This window comes from Mirounga leonina, unplaced genomic scaffold (genome assembly GCF_011800145.1).
Source record: "Mirounga leonina isolate KUSES-001 unplaced genomic scaffold, KU_Mleo_1.0 Mir_447, whole genome shotgun sequence".
NCBI classification, from domain to species: Eukaryota; Metazoa; Chordata; class Mammalia; order Carnivora; family Phocidae; genus Mirounga; species Mirounga leonina.
In genome coordinates this window covers 1,653,054-1,674,842 of record NW_023270757.1, presented here as the reverse complement: position 1 = coordinate 1,674,842, position 21,789 = coordinate 1,653,054, and the positions used below count along the sequence as shown (strand labels likewise).

At 37.0% G+C, this 21,789-nt stretch overlaps 1 protein-coding gene across 4 annotated transcripts in view; it reads left to right on the top strand.

Annotated features, from left to right (window-relative positions):
- The window catches only part of DENND4C (DENN domain containing 4C), a 142,545-nt gene that overhangs the window by 80,884 nt on the left and 39,872 nt on the right, over window positions 1–21,789 (top strand). For 3 of the 4 annotated variants that reach the window (XR_004676184.1, XM_034987925.1, XM_034987926.1), the window contains exons 13-20: window positions 4,740–4,885; window positions 6,413–6,448; window positions 6,529–6,659; window positions 8,728–8,860; window positions 11,737–11,943; window positions 17,846–17,974; window positions 18,165–18,309; window positions 18,584–18,730. Coding sequence is in view for 3 of the 4 variants with exons in the window: in XM_034987925.1 (XP_034843816.1) it covers window positions 4,740–4,885; window positions 6,413–6,448; window positions 6,529–6,659; window positions 8,728–8,860; window positions 11,737–11,943; window positions 17,846–17,974; window positions 18,165–18,309; window positions 18,584–18,730 (1,074 nt within the window). In the remaining variant the exon portion in view is untranslated. The remainder of the gene's footprint in view (window positions 1–4,739; window positions 4,886–6,412; window positions 6,449–6,528; window positions 6,660–8,727; window positions 8,861–11,736; window positions 11,944–17,845; window positions 17,975–18,164; window positions 18,310–18,583; window positions 18,731–21,789) is intronic. The other variant, XM_034987927.1, reaches the window with a different exon arrangement.

Below are 21,789 nucleotides of genomic sequence, written 5' to 3'. Positions count from 1 at the left end.
CTCGATCCTGGGACTCCAGGATCATGACCTGAGCCGAAGGCAGTCGCTTAACCAACTGAGCCACCCAGGCGCCCTAGATTTCTACTTCTTGTAAGTACATTAATCATTGGATTAGAGCCCACCGTAATTACTTCATTTTGACTTAATTACTTCTTTCTTTCTTTATTTTTTTTAAAGATTTTATTTATTTATTTGACAGAGAGAGACACAGTGAGAGAAGGAACACAAGCAGGGGGAGTGGGAGGAGAAGCAGGCTTCCTGCTGAGCAGGGAGCCCGATGTGGGACTCGATCCCAGAACCCTGGGATCATGACCTGAGCCGAAGGCAGACGCTTAACGACTGAGCCACCCAGGCGCCCTAATTACTTCTTTAAAGACCCTATCTGCAAATACAACAACATTTTAAAATACTGAGGGTTAGGCGCCTGGGTGGCTCAGTTGGTTAAGCGACTGCCTTCGGCTCAGGTCATGATCCTGGAATCCCGGGATCGAGTCCCGCATTGGGCTCCCTGCTCGGCAGGGAGTCTGCTTCTCCCTTGACCCTCCTCCCTCTCATGCTCTCTGTCTCTCATTCTCTCTGTCTCAAATAAATAAATAAAATCTTTAAAAAAAAAAATACTGAGGGTTAGGACTTCAACATAAGAATGGGGGGGGCAATATAAGAATTATGGATTTCAGCCCATAACAGCATGTTTGGTACAGTTTGACCACAGTGAAGAGCTTTAGTGGTTTTGTGAAAGATAAGGCTGAAAATAAGATTAGAACTCAGATTATGGGTAGTCTTAAGTGCCAGACTAAAAATAATGCAGTTTTTCTAGTAGGCAGTAGTGGGTCACTAATTCATATATATTCTCTCTCTTTCTCAGTGGGAGAGTGGCATTACTAATGGAATTTAGAAAGATACTTAGTATCTGAGGCCTAAGATTTTTGTTGTTAACAGAAAGTATTTAGTGTAGTGAGGGCTACAGATATTAGACAGTAACACAAATACTAAGTGTATTTTACTAAATGTATTGTAAAGGAATGTATTGGCTATGGTGAGAGTGCTAGGTCAGGGAAAGGTTCCCTGAAGAAGTAACAATTAAGCTTGGGCCTGAAAAATGAATAGGAATTACCTGTGGGTTTTGGATTAACTTTTTATTAGGGGGTACTTTCCGAACATGTATGAAAATAGAATAATGTACTCTCATATAGCATCTTTCAACTTCAGCAGTAGTAGTAATAAACATTTTGCCATTTTTGTTTCATCCTTTCCCCCCTTTCTTTCCAAATTCCAAATAGGACATCATTTCACCCCTAAACTTTTTTTTTTTATTAAAAATTTTTTTTTTTTAAGATTTTATTTATTTATTTATTGGAGAGCGAGCGAGAGAGAAACAGCATGAGAGAGGAGAGGGTCAGAGGGAGAAGCAGGCTCCCCGCTGAGCTGGGAGCCCGATGCGGGACTCGATCCCGGGACTCCAGGATCATGACCTGAGCCGAAGGCAGTCGCTTAACCAACTGAGCCACCCAGGCGCCCTCACCCATAAACTTTGAATTATCCTTTAGAATTTCCTAGATGTGTATGGTATGTGCTTTTGGCTGATCATGTTCCCATGGTGCTATATAACATTTCTTTCATCATCTGTATTTCCTGTAAACTTGTGGTTGAATTAAGAGACATATGGTCCAATAGAGATGTAATGTGAGTCGCACATATAATTTAAAATTTTCTGGTAGCTATAGTTAAAAAAAAAAGCAATAGGGGAAATTAATTTTCATAATATATTTTTGTGACTTAAAATATCCCAAATGGTATTTCAACATGTAATTAAATTTTTAAAATTTTAATGAAATATTTTACTACATACTAAGGGTTTGAAATCAGCATGTATTTTATATTTACAGCACATCTCAGTTTGGACCAGTCACATTTCAGGTGCTAAATTGTCACATGTGGGTAGTGGTTACTGAATTAAATAGTACTATTCTAGAGGCTGATGAGATTCAGGTTCAGTTTTCTTGGCAAATAGTGCCAAAAACACATGGTGTTCACTATTTCCTATTGCAACCCGCATACATGTCTGGCTGTCCCACTTTTAGTGCTCTAGGATTGGTCACTGTGTTTTAAGTGTTGTTAGTACATTCATTCATTAGTTTCCCCATCAGCCTTTCATTTAATTATTTTACTTTATTTTATTTTATTTTATTTTATTATTTTTAAAGATTTTATTTATTTATTTGACACAGAGAGAGAGTGCATGCACACAAGCAAAGGGAGTGGCAGGCAGAGGGAGAGAGAGAAGCAGGCTCCCAGCTGAGCAGGGAGCCGGATGTGGGGCTTGATCCCAGGACCCCGGGATCATGACCTGAGCCGAAGGCAGTCGCTTAACCAACTGAGCCACCCAGGCGCCCTCATTTAATTATTTTAGCAGCCTTTGCTGATCATCACCTAGATCCATTAGAAGAAAAAAAAGGCTTTTTGTTATTACTTGTGAAGAATAATTTATTTCTATTTTGTTTAAGCATTTCTCAGCTAATTAGTATCTCAAGGGATGGAGTGAGGACCACAGCTTGTGGAATGCCCTGAAGCATCAAAGAAAGAAAGGCTGGAGGGAAAAGTGGCTCAAAAACCATGCTTGAAAATGGTGGGTGTGAGCCAAATCATGTAGGATCTTTTAGGACCAGTGAAGGGTTTCTGTCTTTTTTTTTTTTTTTTTTAAAGATTATTTATTTATTTATTTGAGGGAGAGAGAATGAGAGAGAGCACATGAGAAGGGGGAGGGTCAGAGGGAGAAGCAGGCTCCCTGCTGAGCAGGGAGCCCGATGCGGGACTCGATCCAGGGACTCCAGGATCACGACCTGAGCCGAAGGCAGTCGTTAACCAACTGAGCCACCCAGGCACCCAGGGTTTCTGTCTTTAAGAGTAATTAGAAGCCAGTGAAGAATATTTAAGTAGGTAATAGGATCAGATTTGCATTTTTAAAAGATCAGTATTAAAAATTTTTTTTCTTTGCCTTCTGTGCAGAGATTGAATTGGAGGCATCCAGAGTCTGGATCTGCTAGTTAGTTGGTTATTGCATTGGTCCAAGTGATCATGGAAGTGACCTGGTTTAATTGACGGTAGTATGAGTAGAAGAGTGATGTTTTTTTAGGAGGTAGATTGAATACAACTTGGTGATTGATACAGGATATAAGATGGAGATGTCAAGAACAGCTTTGAAGTTTTTGTCTTTGTCAACCAAGTGGATGGATTGTCATGCCCTTTATTGAGAAAGGAAACAGCAGAAAGGGGAAGGATCTGGTTATTTTTTAAGGAAAGATTTTTAAAATGAGAGAGACTTGAGTGTGCTGATAAGTAGCTAATAGAGAGGGAAAATTGCCCTGAGAACACTAAAAGGGCTGCAGTCTCAGGCTCATGTGGTGGGCTTGGCCTTAGATAAGAGGGACACAGCCATTGTAGAAAGACGGAAGGAGTACCTGATAGCTGCGGAAAGTCATAGATTTTTGTAGTGAGATAATGATGGTAATTCTCTTAATGATTTTCATTTTCTCTGCAATATAAGGTGTGATCATTTAGAAATGGGGGAGGGAACATGATAGGAGAGAATTAAAAAATTGGAAATAGTTGTGAAAACATGGGTAAAGGGAAATTAAGTTGATTCCAGAAATTTAGTAGGGTTGCTAGTCAGGGATGAAGGTGTAAGTGTTCTGATCAGCCTAGTTGTGGAATTGTTTTTTTTCCCTTTTTGAGTTGTGCTCAGCCACACTGGTGTAGATCCAGAGAAAGCAGGCAATACATTCCTCCAAGGCTAAGTTTTACTGGGTGAGTTTGACAAAAAAGACAAAAGGACATAAGAATTCAGAGTGTTGACAAGAAAGTAATTGAAATGATGGATTTGGACATGGAATCAAAATTGGATAAGGACAGAAGTGAAGACAGGAGGGTTAGGTAGAAAGTAAAAGGATATGAATGATTATAGATTTCAAAGAGCATCCCCCCCCCCCGCCCCATGCCTGGTAGGAGTACTTAAATACAAATCAGACAAGGGTAATGGGCAGAAAGTAATATATATGTAAATTAGATTTGGGAGGCAGAATTGTTTTGAATGCCAACAAGAAAGGGCCAGGGAGGGTGTGACTGTGTAGAAGTTGGTGACTGAGGTGGGATGGACCATAGATCATTGAAATTTAAGGCCTTAAAAACTTGTTAAAGTGTTGGATGGTTTTCGCTTATGGATGTTGAAGAACGATGATGGTAGGAGTTGGAAAGGAGAAGACTTGGAATTACGTGTCCTAGTCTTCAGTGAATGAAGGCGAGAGTGTCCCTGAAGTCAGTAGATGACTACAGTTAGCAGGGGAAAGGGTGGGATAATCAAGATGCTTGAACTGTTGCTGAGCAGAGATTTTTACAAGCCAATACAGGAATTGTCTAGTGGCATTGCAGAGGAAGGACACCCTTCTTACTTAAGACTATGCAGAGTATAAAAGAGAAATTTCTACTTGAGAATTTTAGGGCTAGAGGTTCCTTATAGGAGGTTCAGATTTCAGCGAAAAGATTAATGGTATAAGTTAAGTTTTTTATGGTTGAATCAGGCAGAAGAAGTGATGGGTTACTAGAATATAGTTACTAAAAGCTTCTATAAATGTGGATATATGTAAAGAGAATATAATATAGATATGTACAGGTTTAAGATAATATTTTATATAACATCTCGTTCTACTTTGTTTTGAATTTAATTGTAATTTTGTTTTCTTCAGGATTTTTAAAAAGTCGAGATCGTGCCTATACAAAATTCTACACTCATTTATCCAAAACACAGATTTTTATTCGTTTCATTGAAGAATGTAGTTTTGTAAGTGATAAAGATACTGGATTGGCATTTTTTGATGACTGCATAGAAAAGGTAAAAGTTTGTCCTGTATGTAAGTGTTAAAGAAAAACTTTAACAGTTTGGCTGCCTGTATAATCATCGTTATGATTAGTCCAGCTGATCTGAGGGAGACAGTATAGGGGTGTGCGTGTGTGCAAGTGTCTAATTCTAGGCTTAATATAAGAATAATTTTCCTTTGTGATTCTAGTTTCCACCATACATAGCTAATTTTTCTTGAATCTCACTTAGATTTAGTAGTTCATTAAGAAGGGTTTCGTTTTATGGGTAATGCAGTCTTGTGTTTTGTTTTTTTTCTTCTATTAGTTTTTCTTTATTCAATTACGCATTTTAAACATTGTATGTTTTTGCAAGTCAATATATGCCATTTTGTTCTTTTGTTTTAATGTCTTTCTAAATACTTTTGCCAAATATATATTTTTTGTTTTAATGAAGCATATTTGGAAATATGTTAAATATCAGAGTTTTACTTACCCATTGTAAGGAAGTTTAAGTTGATTCTTCACAGTGATGACTCAACATTTTTTTTCCCTCTTTTTAAAAATTTTTTTAAAAGATTTTATTTATTTGACAGAGAGAGACACAGCGAGAGAGAGAACACAAGCAGGGAGAGTGGGAGAGGGAGAAGCAGACTCCTGGCTGAGCAGGCAGCCTGATGCGGGGCTCGATCCCAGGACCCTGGGATCATGACCTGAGCTGAAGGCAGACGCTTAATGACTGACCCACCCAGGCGCCCCTCCCCTCATTTTTTTTTTTTTTTAAAGATTTTATTTATTTATTTGACAGAAAGACACAGCGAGAGAGGGAACACAAGCAGAAGGGAGTGGGAGAGGGAGAAGCAGACTCCCTGCCGAGCAGGGAGCCCGATGCGGGACTCGATCCAGGGACTCCAGGATCATGACCTGAGCCGAAGGCAGTCGCTTAACCAACTGAGCCACCCAGGCGCCCCCTCCCCTCATTTTTAATAGAGTTTTTTATTTTTGCTGAGTGAATCTTGGGGCTGATTTGTTTAATAAGTAAGCCATAGTATGTAAAATTTGAGATTGTATCTAAAAAGGGTAGAATATTATGACATAATTTTTGTAGTCTCCTTAGAGGACTTGAATGATTTTCTCCCGTTCTACCAATGTGATCTAGAACTCCGGGGATAAGATTAAAACTATTCAACGTTTTTGTTACTTACAAAATTGATAGTCTGACATAATCCAGTTAGAGGGAAGCTTAGATAGTATCAATTTCTAATGCAGGGTTTTAATAACAATGAGATTTCTGATTTGAGAAGCCAGATTCCCCTCGTGATTGGCCATTTTTTGCTTGTGAAGCATTTATCAAAAACCTATTTAAAATAAATTGTTTCTCTCCTAATAGCCATAAGAAAAATATTATATGTTAACCTGACAGTGTAGGGCCCCCAAAATATATGTGAAGTGTTCCTGTCTGTCCAGTATTAAAAAGGGATAGTTTTTAAAATAAGAATTTAAGATCATCTCTAATAAATTCACAGTAGACATTTTCACCAAGAATTCTTTTCTTCGTTTCTAGTTGTTTCCTGATAAAGGCACAGAGAAAACGGATAAGGTATTTTTTCTTAAGTTTTAAAATTTCAGAACTAGATATTGCCTGTATGCAGATTAATTGGAGAAAATAATTATTTTCAGGTTGATTGTGATTCAGCCGAAGATACCAAATTGATAGAGCTAGATGATTCACAGAAAAGTGAGCACACTGTATTCGTAATGCCACCAGAGCCATCTCCTGATGATGGAAAGGATCTGTCACCAAAGTACAGGTAGCAGGAATTTTTTTAAATTGCTGTTTGCATTCAGCTTTAATAATTTATTTTGATCTTTTGTGATTATTAGTAGATACATATGTTAGTCATTTGTGAAGGTCATTTTCAAAATTAATTCGGTGAACTAATGAAGATGAATATTATACAAAGATGTTACCAGATATTATAATTTAAAAATTGGACAGCCTTTTTGGAAGGGAAGCCAAATGTTGATCACTGTTCACCTAAACATTTAATCATATTTTAGTCTTTAAAAATTTCACTTCTGGAGAAGAATAAGCTTACTTTTGTGTGATTTCTTCTATGTTTGGGGGTTTTGTTGTCAATGTAAAGACTGAAATTCTTACTCATTAGTAAGATACCAAGGAAAACTTAAAAGTAGAACGCCAGGAATCATTTATTAAAATAGGTGATGAGGATTAAGGAGTGCACTTGTCCATGATGAGCACTAGGTGATGTATGGAAGTGTTGAATATATTGTATACCTGAACCTAATACAACACTGTATGTTAACTACACTGGGATTTAAAATAAAATAAAAATAATAAAAAAAATAAACTTGGAGAATAGAATTTGGATGGGAACCTTTTAAGAAATTAAAATGTACTTGATTATTACTTGTTGTTATAATTATGATAATACACAGTTTAACAAACTTAGAAAATCAAACAAAAAAAGAAAAGTAGCACATCATCTAAGCACCAATATTTAATGTCTGTTAACAACTGTATGTTTATCTTTCCTGTTTTTGTGCATAAATTTGCATTTACTATATTAAAACAAATATGAGTTCATATTGTACATACTCTTTGTAACCTGTGTCTGCCTTTAGTGGTCTGGACATTTTTCCATGCTAACAAATATTGTTGTGCCAAATCATTTTGAATGAACATATTGCATGCATTTATTGTGATTTGTTTAACTAGTCTCTTGTGGATTTTTTTTTTTTCAGTTCTTTGCTATCTATATCCTTATGTATATACATATAGTTTTTTTTTTTTTTAGGCTGCATTCCTAAAAGAATATCTGAGGCAAAGGGGGTATAAAATAATTATCTTCCCAAAATATTATCTCACCTAGATTGCATAAGAATGAAGAGTATATACTGAAATTTAGTGGCTTAATTAAGTGCTATTTTGATTACATTTTATAGTTTGTTTTTTTTTACTTTGGTTTAATCTCCATACACTGGAATCCATGTGTAAGGTAAATCAAATAGGGAAAGGCAATATCTCCCAGAATAAAATTGGCCAAAGGCAGTAAGTAGGCAGTTTCCAAGAAGAAATCCCAATAATTAATAATATGAAAATATATTAAATTTTTCTAGTATTCAAAGAAATGCAAACCAAAATGGTGAGTCGAAGCATTTTTAATCTTTCGGATTGAAAATAGGTTATGCTACTATATAGAGTGTATATAAGTGTAACCTTTCTTGAAATAATTTGATAGTGACTATAATAATTTTCATGCTCTTGATAAACATTGACCATAGCAAACTCTATTATTGGGCGTTACCCTAAGACATTAAGCAAAAGTTTCACGAAGATATAAATACACAGATCTTTAATTGCAAAAATTCAGAAATAACCTAATAATGTCCAACAATAAAGAATGGTGAAATTATGATATATCCCTAAAATAAAAATCTTATGGATTTATTTTTTTTCCTCTTAAATACCACTGCAAGGTACTTTTATGAAGAAAAACAAAATTACAAAGTATACTAAATGTTACTTTTTAATATAAATTATTATTGAACACATGGTTTCTGTTGAAAGTTACTAATTCCTCTATTAAGTAAGATACCAGGATTTTCTGTTTTCCAGGGATTGGGTGAAAATAACTTAGAGGGTGGGGAGGAAGCCAAAGTTTCCATGTAGGTAGTCTGTGTATTTTTTAACTACGTCATCTTACAGTTTTGAAAAACATTATTTTTCTATATCCAGATTTTGGGGAATAATATTGGGTACTATTTAAGATTTAGAAATATTCACCTAAATTCTGGAATAATATGAAGAGTTAATGAATTTTAAATCAGCAGTTCTATTTTTGCTTTTTATTTTAGTTACAAATACTTTCCAAGACTGGACCTTAAGCTTTTTGACAGACCACAGGAGTTGAAACTTTGTTTTAGTAGACACCCTACTGGGAATAGCATTGCAAACAGTCCAGCCCTCATGGCTAAGAGAACTAAACAGGTCAGATATTCTTTATCTAATACATGTTAATTTAAAATGTAAAATATGTATATGTGATATGCAGCTCATAGTTTAGTATTATCACCCATGGCAACCATTTGAAGATGCTCTGTGGTTATTAAGTAAACTAGATGTCTTACAACTCTATTATAATATTGAGGCTGAAGTTTTTGAATGCTTGTGTTTATGTTGTAAGAGAATCCTGGGGAACCAAATACACTTTTTTAAAAACAACTTTATTGAGATACAATTCCTATACCATACAATTCACCCATTTAAAGTATACTCAGTGCTTTTAGTATATTCACAGGGTTGTGCAACCACCACCACAGTCAATTTTAGAACATTTTCATTACCCCAAAAAGAAAGCCTGCACCTCTTACCTGTTAACCCTCCCATCCATCCCCCACAGCCGTAGGCAACCACTAATCTCTTTTCTGTCTCTGTGGTTTCGCCTGTTCTGGGAGTTTCATAATAAATACTCCATAAATGGAATTATACAATAAATGGCCTTTTGTGACTGGCTCCTTTCACACAGCATAATGTTTTTAAGTTCATCCATGTTGCAGCATGTGCCAATACTTCATTTATTTTTATTGCTGAATAATATTCCATTGTATGGATATATACCACATTTTATTTATTCAGTCATGTACATGTGAGTGGTTCCTACCTTTTGGCTATTATGCATAGTGCTGTTGTGAACATTTGTGTGCAAGTGTTTGTGTGGATGTGTGTTTTCATTTCTCTTGGGTAAATGCCTAGAAGTAGAATTGCTGTGTCATATGGTATCTCTATGTTTAACCTTTGGAGGAACTGCCAAGACTGTTTTCCAAAATAGGTATACCATTTTAAATTCCTGCCAGCAGTGGATGAAGGTTCCAGTTGTACCATGTCCCTGTCAATTCTTGTGATGATCTGTCTTTTTGATGATAGTCATCCTTGTGTGTGTGAAGTGGTATCTCTTTGTGATTTTGATTTTCATATCTCTCACAGTTAATGTAAATATACTTTATGCTAAATATTACATTTAAAGGGAGTTAATTTAGGACAAGTTAGACATCTTGCTTTAATATTATGTCTGATTTAGGTATAAAGAGTTGGTCTGTGGTTAGGTGTGTGTTAAAATGAAACATCCTTTTGTACATATATTGTTGATGTATTTGTGGTCTATAAAACATGGAAAATTTCAGAATGAAGTTTTTAGTTCAGGTGTTAACAGTTCGTGTACAGTCCCCCAAAACCTAGAGGTAACCTGAAGTGTTCCTTAATTTCGTATAGTACATGTTTCTCTCAATGTCTGACGGGAAATTAGCATATATGTATTTGCTCTTACCAGCTTAATAAAAGCCAGTTTTTATAATGGGAGAATTTGGTTACTAAATCTTTACATCTTACATACACCAGAATTTTTGTCCCCCAGGCTAGCTTAGAAAAACAAGGGACTGTATTTTCAAATATATCTTCTGAGTCTAATGGAAATAGAGCTCATAAGAAAACATAATGGGCCAGGACATTTTTATTTAAAACACATCCCAGCAGAGGGATCTTTAGTGCAAGGTACACCATGGTAGTCTGACATATCTGGAAGGTTCTGTGGTTTCTGGGAGTATATATAGTTTTTTTTTTTTTTTTTTTTTTTTAAGAGTTATTTATCTGAGAGAGCACGCACGTGTGCACGGGAGGGGCAGAGGGAGAGGGAGAATCTCAAGCAGGTCCTGTGCTGAGCACGGAGCCCGACATGGGGCTTGATTTCACAACCCAGATGACATCATGACCTGAGCCGGGTGCTCAACCAACTGAACCACCCAGGTACCCCAAGGGAGTATATATATAGTTTGATTAAAGCTCAGCAGGTGGTTTGGATACGTACTCTTTTCCACCTAAATGAGAATGAAAATTGGAAGTAGAAAACGTGACTGTCAGTCTGTTGGGTAAGAAAGTCTGTGATCTTTATCAGACTATGTTGCCTACAGTGGCATATGTCTTTTTAAGGAGTCAGTCAGTGAAAGAATTAAAGACTGTGGTGAGGGAGGGTAGAGTGGACATCTTGGCAGGAAATACCTATGGTATCTTAAACATTTTCAGCAGGGAGAAAGGTGGAAAGACGATCACTTTTCAAGAATGCCGTTGAAGGACTGACAAGCTCTAAATGGTTGAAACCCTTTTATTCATCAAGCATATGAGTGCCTTCTATGTGAAGGGTAACTATTTAGCCATCATATTATATAAATACGAATGATCCCCACTTCTTCTTTTTTTTAAGGAAGTTTTTTTTTTTAGTTTTTTAATTTTTTTTTTAAGATTTTATTTATTTATTTGACAGAGAGACAGAGAGATAGGAAACATAAGCAGGGGGAGTGGGAGAGGGAGAAGCAGGCCTCCCGCCGAGCAGGGAGCCTGATGTGGGGCTCGATCCCAGGACCTCGGGATCATGACCTGAGCCGAAGGCAGACGCTTAATGACTGAGCCACCCAGGTGCCCCTGATCACCACTTCTAAGGGATTTCTAGTCTATTAGGAAACATGTGCTTGCTAGTAAAGTTACAGAGCAGGATAAAGTGCTTCTGTAGGTGAATGTTGAGGGCATCACATGGCACTAAGTAGGAAGCCAGTCATGAAAGTAAAACTGAAATGCTTAATTTAGAGTCAAATTTTACATTACATTCCTCTCTTTTCCTTCTCACTTTCATCCCCACCCTAATGGATTTTAATAAATACCATACTGTTTTTTTCCTTAATTTTCTTTTTGTAAGTAATCTTTACTCCCAGTGTGGGGCTTGAACTCTCGAACCAGAGATCAAGAGTTGCATGCTCTACCAACTGAGCTAGCCAAGTGTCCCAAATACCATAATGTTTTATTTATTCTCTTTCTAGGAGATAAAAACAGCTCATAAGTTGGCGAAGAGATGTTACACAAATCCACCACAATGGGCCAAGTGTCTCTTCAGTCATTGTTACAGCTTATGGTTTATTTGTCTCCCAGCCTATGTTAGAGTTTCTCACCCTAAGGTCAGAGCACTTCAGCAGGCATATGATGTACTCATTAAGATGAGGAAAACAGATGTGGATCCACTAGATGAGGCAAGTATAACAAATTATCATTACTAGGATAAATTTTATTTTTGTATTTTTAAGGGAATTTAGGTCTCAGTTGCTTTAAAGTGTTCTCAAGTATTTTCATTAAGCAGGAAAGGTTAAATATTACTCTATTCCATGGAGCTAATACGGTTTGTTTTTAAATATATTTATTTAAAAATTACTGCTTTGGAATGAAGCAGAGACTGCCTTAGGTCAGATAGTTGGCACTTGATAAATAGAAAGTAATATTGAGTTCATTTTATTCTTTTAATTTATTTTTTAAGAGAGGGAGAGAGTGGGGAGGGGCAGACAGAGAGGGAGAGAGAGAATCTTAAGCAGGCTCCACACCCAGCTCCATCTCACAACTGTAAGATTGTGACCTGAGCTGAAATCAGGAGTTGGATGCTTAACCAACTGAACCACACCGGTGCCCCTACTTCATTTTATTCTTAGTATAACTTACTATGAAGCAAATGGGGAATAGGCTATTAGTAAGTGGCTCTCCACTTAGGCCCTTTGTTCTAGGGTGAGTTATATAACCTGCCTGTGTCTCAGATTATGTATCTGAAAATGTAGATCCAGACTTCTCAACGTTGGCACTATTGGCGTTCTGGCCCACATAATTATTTATTGTGGGCCTGCCCTGTACATTGTAGTATGTTTAGCAGCATCTCTGGCTTCTGTACACTAGATGCCAGTAGCAATCCCCCTTCTACATGGCATTCAGAAATGTCTACACACATTGCCCCACTGATGTAGATCATTATAGTCGGTACCATCTTTATAAGGTTAACTTGAGGATTAAATCAGTTAATGTACAGTGTGCTAGAATAGTACCTGGCTATGCTAAAGATGTTACAGTCACTTTCCCTTAAGCTTGAGAGCCATCCTAAGAGATCTGTAGTGATACTATCCAGTTAATGGTTGAGGAAACTGAATCACTTATTTAGCCTTTTTCTTGGCTAGTTTTCCCTCTTAAAAATAACTTTTGGTGTTAAAATAACTATAAATGATCTTTAGAATCAGATTAGAATTTAAAATGAAATTGAAATACAAACTGAGAAATGGGTATCTGAGGGGAAAGAACACAGGGATAGAAGAGAAATGGGTTTGAAGAGGGGCGCATTATAGGCTTCAGCAATAATTATATATTTTTTTCTTACAAAAGATCTTAAATGAATATAGCATGTATAATATGAAGATTTGATAATGCTTGTGGGTATACTAAAACTGATTTTCTCTAAGTATTAACTGTATGTTATAAAAGCTTTAAAAATAAAAATAAAATTATAAAACAAGTACTAAAATATCCATTCTCATATTTGATTACATTTTTTCTGTCATCCAATGTTTATAAAACTATTTGGAAATTAAAAATACTTGATCGGAATCAGTGTTTCATACCTTATGCATTTTAGCGTTTTAAAAAATTAGTTCTAATACAGTTTTCTATCTGAGATGTGTTTTAAGATGTGTTTTAACTTGTGAAAGGCATAAAATATTTTTAAAGCGCTTTAAAGTATGCTCTGTGAAGGTATTTTTAAAGTGTTTGAAAGTATGCTGTATGAATTATGTTACCATACTCTAAATTCAAAGCACAGTACTTGATTAAGTTTGTTTGATAAGTTATAAGTTCATAGTACATATCATAAATCCTAAGAAGTATTTTCCTCTCTAGGTATTAAAGTTCAGGGGTAGTCTTTGGTACAAGGAATTACATTCTCTCATTTCTAACATACAGCAGTTATGACTAGTAAGTTAAAAAAATTTTTTAGACTATTTCCCCAATAAACACTGTGATAGGAAGCTTAAATTTGGAGCTTAATTTGTTGTATTCCTACTTCTAACAAGTTATTTTGACAGATTTTTAGTCTCCTGAAGTCATTACATCTCCACAACTGGAAGATAGAAATGTTTATTTTAAAACTTAAGAATGCATTCTTTTCTAAGTGTATTTTGTGCATTTTATCTGTTTATTGATTATATAGAGAGTAGCATATTAAAGTTTTCACAGTATTTTCATGTACATTCTTTCCTTTGGTATTTCCAGCAAGTCTGTGAGGCAGTTTATATATTAGCTACATTTTACAAAGAAAATAATTTGAAACTTAGATGAAATGACATACACGTAAGACTGCCTAATAAGTAAGTGGTCTTGATTTTTAGGTCTGTTTCATTAGAACCTCTCATTCATATGCTTAATGTTCTAATTTGACAGCTCTTTGTTCTGCATGTTATGTAAAAGGTGTAATAACCTAGATTTTAAAATAAAACTCTTCAAAGACCCAGAAATAGCATATGCCACATAGACTAAAGTTAAAATGCATAATGCATTTTGTTTTTAATACTGCTTAACTGAATTTTTAATGAAAATGAAATATTTGTGTCAAACTTATTCCTACATTTTTTTATCAGTCTGTTCATATGATATTGTTGTACATTGCTGAGTAACAAACCACCGCAGAACTTAGTGGCTTACGACAACAATTTTATTAAATCTGGCCTTTATTTGCTGAGAACCCAGGAAGGATTCTGGGTGATTTTTCTGCTCCACATTGCATTAACTGGAATCAGTTGGTCATAATCGTTGCTAGCTGATCTGGTCTGGTTGGCCCAAGATAGCTTAACTCCAGTGCCTACCAGGTACCTTGGCAAGGGGGAGCGTAATGCTGGGCTCAGGTGGGCCCCTCTTCCTCCATGTAGGCTCAGGACCTCTCTCTGTGGTACTTGGGCTTTGTCCATGATAGCTTAGGGCTTTGTTTCGAGGGAGAGGAAGTGGAAACTGGCAGTTTCTTAAGGCTTAAGCCAGGAAACTAGTACAGTGTCTCTTTAGTCAAATTCTATTGGTAATGCAGTCTCAGACGCCCTTCTCTCTCAGTTCAGGGGGAGGGACATAGACCCAGTGGAAGGAGTAGCAAAGCGTGAGTGGACATCCTTTATCTACCACAGATATCTAAAAGATATGTTGCAGGCAACAAAATACTGCAATTGAAAAATTACATCTTTGGCATTATTACTATTTCTTTAGTTTGGCGACTGGCCCTTATACAGGTAAAACTGGGAGGTTGGGGAGCACTTTGCAGACTTCAGAATAAATTCGTTGCCTAGAATGCTTTTAGAAAATTCAGATTAATCTCAATTTGACATAGAAAGTGAGTTACTTCTTTATGGCCCACAGAATCTTAAGGGTTGATAGGATTTGAAGATACTTTAGTACAACTTGAACCTAAAGCTGAGATCCTCTGTAGCAAGTCTGTAACATATGAGATCTTCCCTATGCTTGAATGGAGTCTAATGTTCCTAGGAAGTGTGTTTCTGGCTGAGCTCAGTTCCTACCTCTCTAGAGCTTTTTTGGAATTGTACAGACTGTTTACTCCCTCTTTGATGTGACAACTCTTCAGATATTTGAAGAACCCTCGTGTGCCACATTCTCTTTCATCCCTTCACACATCTTAGCTGGTTCCTTCAGTTGTCCCTGATTCATGTAGTCACTTACAGAGTTGCTCTCAGTTTCTGACCTCCTGTTTCTAAATTACATTATCCATTTCTGGCTTCCAAGTATTCATCTTTATGATCCTCGGCCTTTTCATGTCTCTTTTTCTATTTCATTTCTTCTGTTCTCTTGACTAAAATATCCTTTCTGAAATCTTTTTACTTTCCCCTTTAGTTGAGAGCAACTTGGCTTTACAATACCTTTTTGTTGGGTGCCTGGGTGGCTCAGTTGGTTAAGCCACTGCCTTCGGCTCAGGTCATGATCCTGGAGTCCGGGATCAAGTCCCACATCGGACTCCCTGCTCAGCGGGGAGTCTGCTTCTCCCTCTGACCCTCCCCCTTCTCATGCTCTCTCTCTCTATCTCATTCTCTCTCTCAGATAAATAAATAAAATCTTTAAAAAAAAATACCTTTTTGTTAACCAACTCTGTTATAAACAGAGCACATTTTACAAGACCCAAGAAGAGTATCTTCTGTGTATTTCCTTATTCTCAGACTAAGCTGTAAGCGAGTCTGTGGCCGTACCGTCACTGCTCCTGCTAGCTGGCTCACCTCTTTGCTGGGAGCCCGTGAGATACCCATTTATTCTCCATGATTTCTACTATAGTCTTCTAATGTGTGAGATTCTAACTCCATCTTCTAACTTCACTTGTCCTCTTGTGATCAAATCTAGCCCTCCTCAGTAAACACATATTCTCAGAAAAGCCTTTGCTAATAATAATATTTTAAAGTTTCTTTTTTTTCCCATAACTATTTTTTAAATTTTTATTTATTTTTTTAAATTTTATTTTACTATCTTATGTTAATCACCATACAATACATCATTAGTTTTTGATGTGGTGATCCACGATTCATTGCTTTCTTATAACACGCAGTGCTCCATGCAGTACATGCCCTCCTTAATACCCATCACTGGGCTAACCCATCCCCCCACACCCTTCCCTCTAAAACCCTCAGTTTGTGTCTCAGAATCCATAGTCTCTCATGGTTCGTCTCTTCCTCTGATATCCCCCCCCTTCATTTTTTCCCTCCCTTTTCCTGATGTCCTCCATGCTATTCCTTATGTTCCACAAATAAGTGAAACCATATGATAATTGACTTTCTCTGCTTGACTTATTTCAGTTATCATAATCTCCTCCAGTCCCATCCATGTTGATGTAAAAGTTGGGTATTCATCCTTTCTGATGGCTGAGTAATATTCCATTGTATATATAGACCACAACTTCTTTATCCATTCATCTGTTGAAGGGCATCTCGGCTCTTTCCACAGTTTGGCTATTGTGGACATTGCTGCTATGAACATTGGGGTACATATGGCCTTTCTTTTCACTACATCTGTAGTGTCTTTGGGGTAAATACCCCATTCTTTTCACTACATCTGTGTCTTTGGGGTAAATACCCAGGAGTGCAATTGCTGGGTCATAGGATAGTTCTGTATTTAATTTTTTGAGGCACCTCCACTCTGTTTTCCAAAGTGGCTGTACCAACTTGCATTCCCACCAACAGTGTAAGAGGAACCCCTTTCCCCATAACCTCTCCAACATTTATTGTTTCTTGCCCTGTCCATTTTTGCCATTCTGACTGGGTGTAAGGTGGTATCTCAATGTGGTTTATCCTCTGATATCTGCCTGTGGAATCACAGCTCCCTGCTTCAAACCTCGAAACCAACCGCCCGCAATACTCTGTTTGTAGAGATCCAGATCTATCTTCTTACATCTCAGGCTGATTTCGTGGATGTTCAGAGTGGTCTGGTAGATAGCCAGCTCAATTCCGGGGACCGGTTGGAATAGGGTCCCCTACTCCTCTGCCATCTTTTCTCCCCTCTTTTTTTTTTTTAAGATTTTTTATTTATTTGAGAGAGAGAGCGAGCACAAGCAGGGGGAGGGGCAGAGGGAGAGAGAGAAGCAGGCTCCCCGCTGAGCAGGGAGCCTGACTTGGGGCTTGATCCCAGGACTCTGTAAGCCGAAGAAGACGCTTAGCCGAATGAGCCACTCAGGCGCCCCTAAAGTTTCTTCTCATACTTTTCTAAGACATGGGTTTACAAAATCTTTGTTACATAGGCATCCTGGAGATGTTGTCTTTAATTCCTTTGGCAGAGAATATAGAACATGATTTGGGAGAGAGTTATTTTAATCATATTAGATTTAAAAAATGAATTCCTTCTCAAATTACGGGGAATAATAGTCATTCTCTTTGTGTAAACTTAGTTGCTGAAACAAATGGCACACATGCACATAGGTCTTACGTGATATAGTTAAGTAAAATGAATAGGTTTTTAAAATAATGTACCAAGACTCAGAACAAAGGATAAAATAGTGCTTAATGACTTTGAGTAGAAGAACTGAATAATTAAAAAATTTCTACAGGTCATAGACTAATTAACTACTCCTGCTTTGATGTTATTTTTTGTTAGGTGTGCTATCGAGTAGTCATGCAGCTCTGTGGACTTTGGGGTCATCCTGTTTTGGCAGTGAGAGTCTTATTTGAAATGAAAACTGCTAAGATAAAGCCAAATGCTATTACTTATGGTTATTATAATAAGGTAAGTGGGATTGACATTGGACAACCTATGTTGCTTATTAAGATTGACATATTTTTGTACCTTTTATTATTCATGAAACTTCTTTTAGAGTTTTGAGCTGTAGTTATGTATGTATTGTGTATATATGTATTTCTTTAAAAAATCAAGTATTGCTTGTAATCATTATTTTTAACCATTATTTTACCGGTAGGTAGTTTTGGAGAGCCCGTGGCCTAGCAGTACCCGCAGTGGTATCTTCTTATGGACGAAGGTACGGAATGTGGTACGTGGCTTGGCACAGTTTAGGCAGCCGCTTAAAAAGACCGTGCAAAAGTCACAGGTCTCCTCAATATCAGGTAATACATGTGGTTGGAAAGATACCCTCTTGCTGAACCATAAGCTTTATATAGGCATGCGAGTGTTTAATTGTATGAAGTAGAAAACATAAATGAAATTCTGGTTGATATTTTCATATACAACTGAAGATAGAGATTACATTAGTCCCAGATTATTTTCCCCCCACAGATTTAGAAATGTTCTGCAACTATAAATGAATTGTGAGGCATTCGTGTTTAGTTTCAGAGATGATCAGTGCATGAGTTACTGACCTGCTGTTGTCCTTACCTTTAGCTCCTCAGAATGCCACAGGTGGCAGTGATGGGGATGTGCTGAGCCACGGTAGCATGGGTAGTTCTAATGATGCTAACAATGGGGAGCACACAGTCTTCGTCAGAGATTCAGTCAGGCTTGATTCCACTGATAATCACTTTAGCACAGGTACTAAAATCTGGATTTTACTAACCCTTCACTTGCTCTCTTGTTAAGTCTTTCCCTTTTTAAAAAGCTTTTACCTTCCTTTTTCTTAAGAGTTTGTGCAATGAGTACTTTATATAAATAAGAAATTACAGAAGAAATTACACCTCCGGTTGCAGATCCCTTCTTTTTATTTCCTAAAATATATAAAATTAACTCTAGAGTGCTGTGCAAAAGGCTCTTCTAGCGTGGTGCTCCTTTGTATTTGGTTCATCATTAATTTGTGAAAGTATATGAAATAACTGTAGGAATGATAAACTGAGGAACTTGAATGTAGTGATACAACTTGCAGATCTTTTTTTCATTAAGTGGAAAATAGTAAAAAAATTTGAGATTATGAATATTAAAGCGGGAAGAAAATAAGTCACATACCATGACAAAGAGTATTCTCTTTGCATAGTCATTATTTTAAGTGACACTTTTTTAAAATCTGAGGAACTTCGGAAGTGACTTTTACATACAAAGCTACGGGCTTACCCTCTGTCCTCTGAAGTTAGAAATACGCATAATTCGAGTAGCACATTGAGCAAATATATGTGTGTTGCACATCCTTCTTTTTGTGTTGTTTTTCTTTTTTTGTTGTTGTTGTTATTGTTAATATCTCAAGCTTTTCTTTAAAAAGAATCCTAAGTCTAATTCCTGTGTTTCATCTGATGAACTTGTCTCAATGACTGAAGTTTCCTTTTTTCTGCTCTTTGTTGCTCTGCTTTTTGCTCTGTGCTGTTTCTTGGTGCTGCATTTGTCCTTGGCTGTCATGGTGTGGGGTGCAGACAGACTTGTATGACGTGAAGCTATGGATACACGTGTGCATTAATTCTACCCTTGAATGTTAACCACTTCAGGTAATTTCCCATTTATTAGGTTAAATTTTGCTGACATGCAAGGGTGGGGGAGAGACCTTTTGTTGTGTTTAAAGTATTGTTGCAGGTGGAAAACAGTTTCAGTTTTCTTGACTTTTTCTTCTTCAGATAAGTGTAATCATATATGTACCACTGAAAATATCCAGCTAACATTTCACTATCATTTTGCAAAGCATATTTATTATCTTATTTGAAAATACACTGTGCCTTGCTATAATTCTTCCTTTGGGGTTTGTTTGTAGCATCATTGTATCCCAATAGTTTTATGGGGATTAAAGATTTCAGTGTTCTAGCTGTTGAGATGGTTTTGCTTGCTAAAACTGATCTGCTAAGTTCTTGTGCTAAAAATTACCCCATAATTACAGAACCATGTATAAATCATTGAAAGTCAACATAGAGCTATAAGTTACAATCCTGTTTGTAAATTAACTTTCTTTCAGCAGTAGGAATTTTTATATGACTTTGATTGTAAAGTTGCCTTATTTTATTTCTTCCTGTATTTGTTCCTAAAACTTGTAAGAAGAAATGGATTTCATTTATGAAAAAAAGAGAATAATTTTGTGATATGAAACCATTTCACCAGAATAATTATAATTTTTAAAATAGTAATAGATAAATCCTGTCCTTACTCTTCTAAGCTTATCTCCTTTAATGAAAAAAACAGTCTCCTAGTAATTCTGGGTAATTGGCATAAAGATTCCAGTAGTTGGGGAAGGAACTTCAGATCCCTTTTCCATACATATCTTTAAAGTTACATTTCAAATGGCTGAAGCCCCAGTGCTGAATTTACAGTGATTATGGGTCTTGTAGAGTTTCTGGTGACGTCATTTGATACTTTTGGAGACTTCCAACCCAGGTGCTTAGGTTGCTGTTTTGTTTTTGTTTTTTTTTTTAAGATTTTATTTATTTGATAGAAAGAGAGAGACAGCGAGAGAGGGAACACAAGCAGGGGGAGTGGGAGAAGGAGAAGCAGGCTTCCTGCTGAGCAGGGAGCCCGATGTGGGACTCGATCCCAGGACCCTGGGATCATGATCTGAGCCGAAGGCAGACGCTTAACGACTGAGCCACCCAGGCGCCCCTAGGTTGCTGTTTCTTTAAGGATTCTCTTGTAGAATCTTTCCACTTGGTTGGTACCTGATACGGGGTCACTTAGCTTAATGGGGGGCATACCTTGGTTTAATCAGTCAGCTTAGTCCCCAGACTTTGTGTCCATTTCATGGCAGCATCATGCCTTACCAGACTTTCTGAGGGGGCAATTAAAAACTGGCAAATTAATCATTCTAACGAGGGGTATATAAAGAAGTTTAGTTTTTTTCTTATATTGCAAACCCAAAGTTTGAGTGGCAGTATAACACGCAGCAGAAGGGAGAAGGCACTACAGTTAACTCTTGAACAACATGGGTTTGAATGGCCCAGGTCCACTTCCACGCCATGTTTTTTCAATAAATACAGTACTGTAAATGTATTTCCTCTTCCTTATGATTTTCATTTTCCCCCGTTTTAAAAAAAAAATTTAAATTTGAGTATGGTTTATACGTGATGTTACATTAGTGTCAGGTCTATAGCATAGTGATTCAACTTCTCTATGCCTTATGCTGTGCTCATCACAGTGTAGCGACCATCTGTCACCATACAACACTACTACAATACTTGATGATTTTTTTTTTTTAAGATTTTATTTATTTGACAGAGAGAGAGGGAACACAAGCAGGGGGAGTGGGAGAGGGAGAAGCAGGCTTCCTGCGGAGCAGGGAGCCCGATGTGGGGCTTGATCCCAGGACCCTGGGATCATGACCTGAGCCGAAGGCAGACACTTAATGACTGAGCCACCCAGGCACCCCACTTGATGATTTTTTAATAACATTTTCTTTTCTCTAGCTTCCTTTACTGTAAGAATACAGTCTATAATATATAGAATACAAGGTATGTGTTAATCGACTGTTTGTTATCGGTAAGGCTGCCAGTCAACAGTAGACTATTAGTTCAGTTTTGGGGAGTGAAGAGTTATGCCTGGATTTTCGATTGTGGGGGGGGGAAGACCAGTGTTCGAGGGTCAACCGTGTGTTCCTGTTTCATGTTTCATAGACATCCTCTGTAAGGATTCTCTAGGAACTTAGTTTCAGGTAGGCCTCGTTTAGTCCTCAGTCTTGTTTCTGTTTTAAA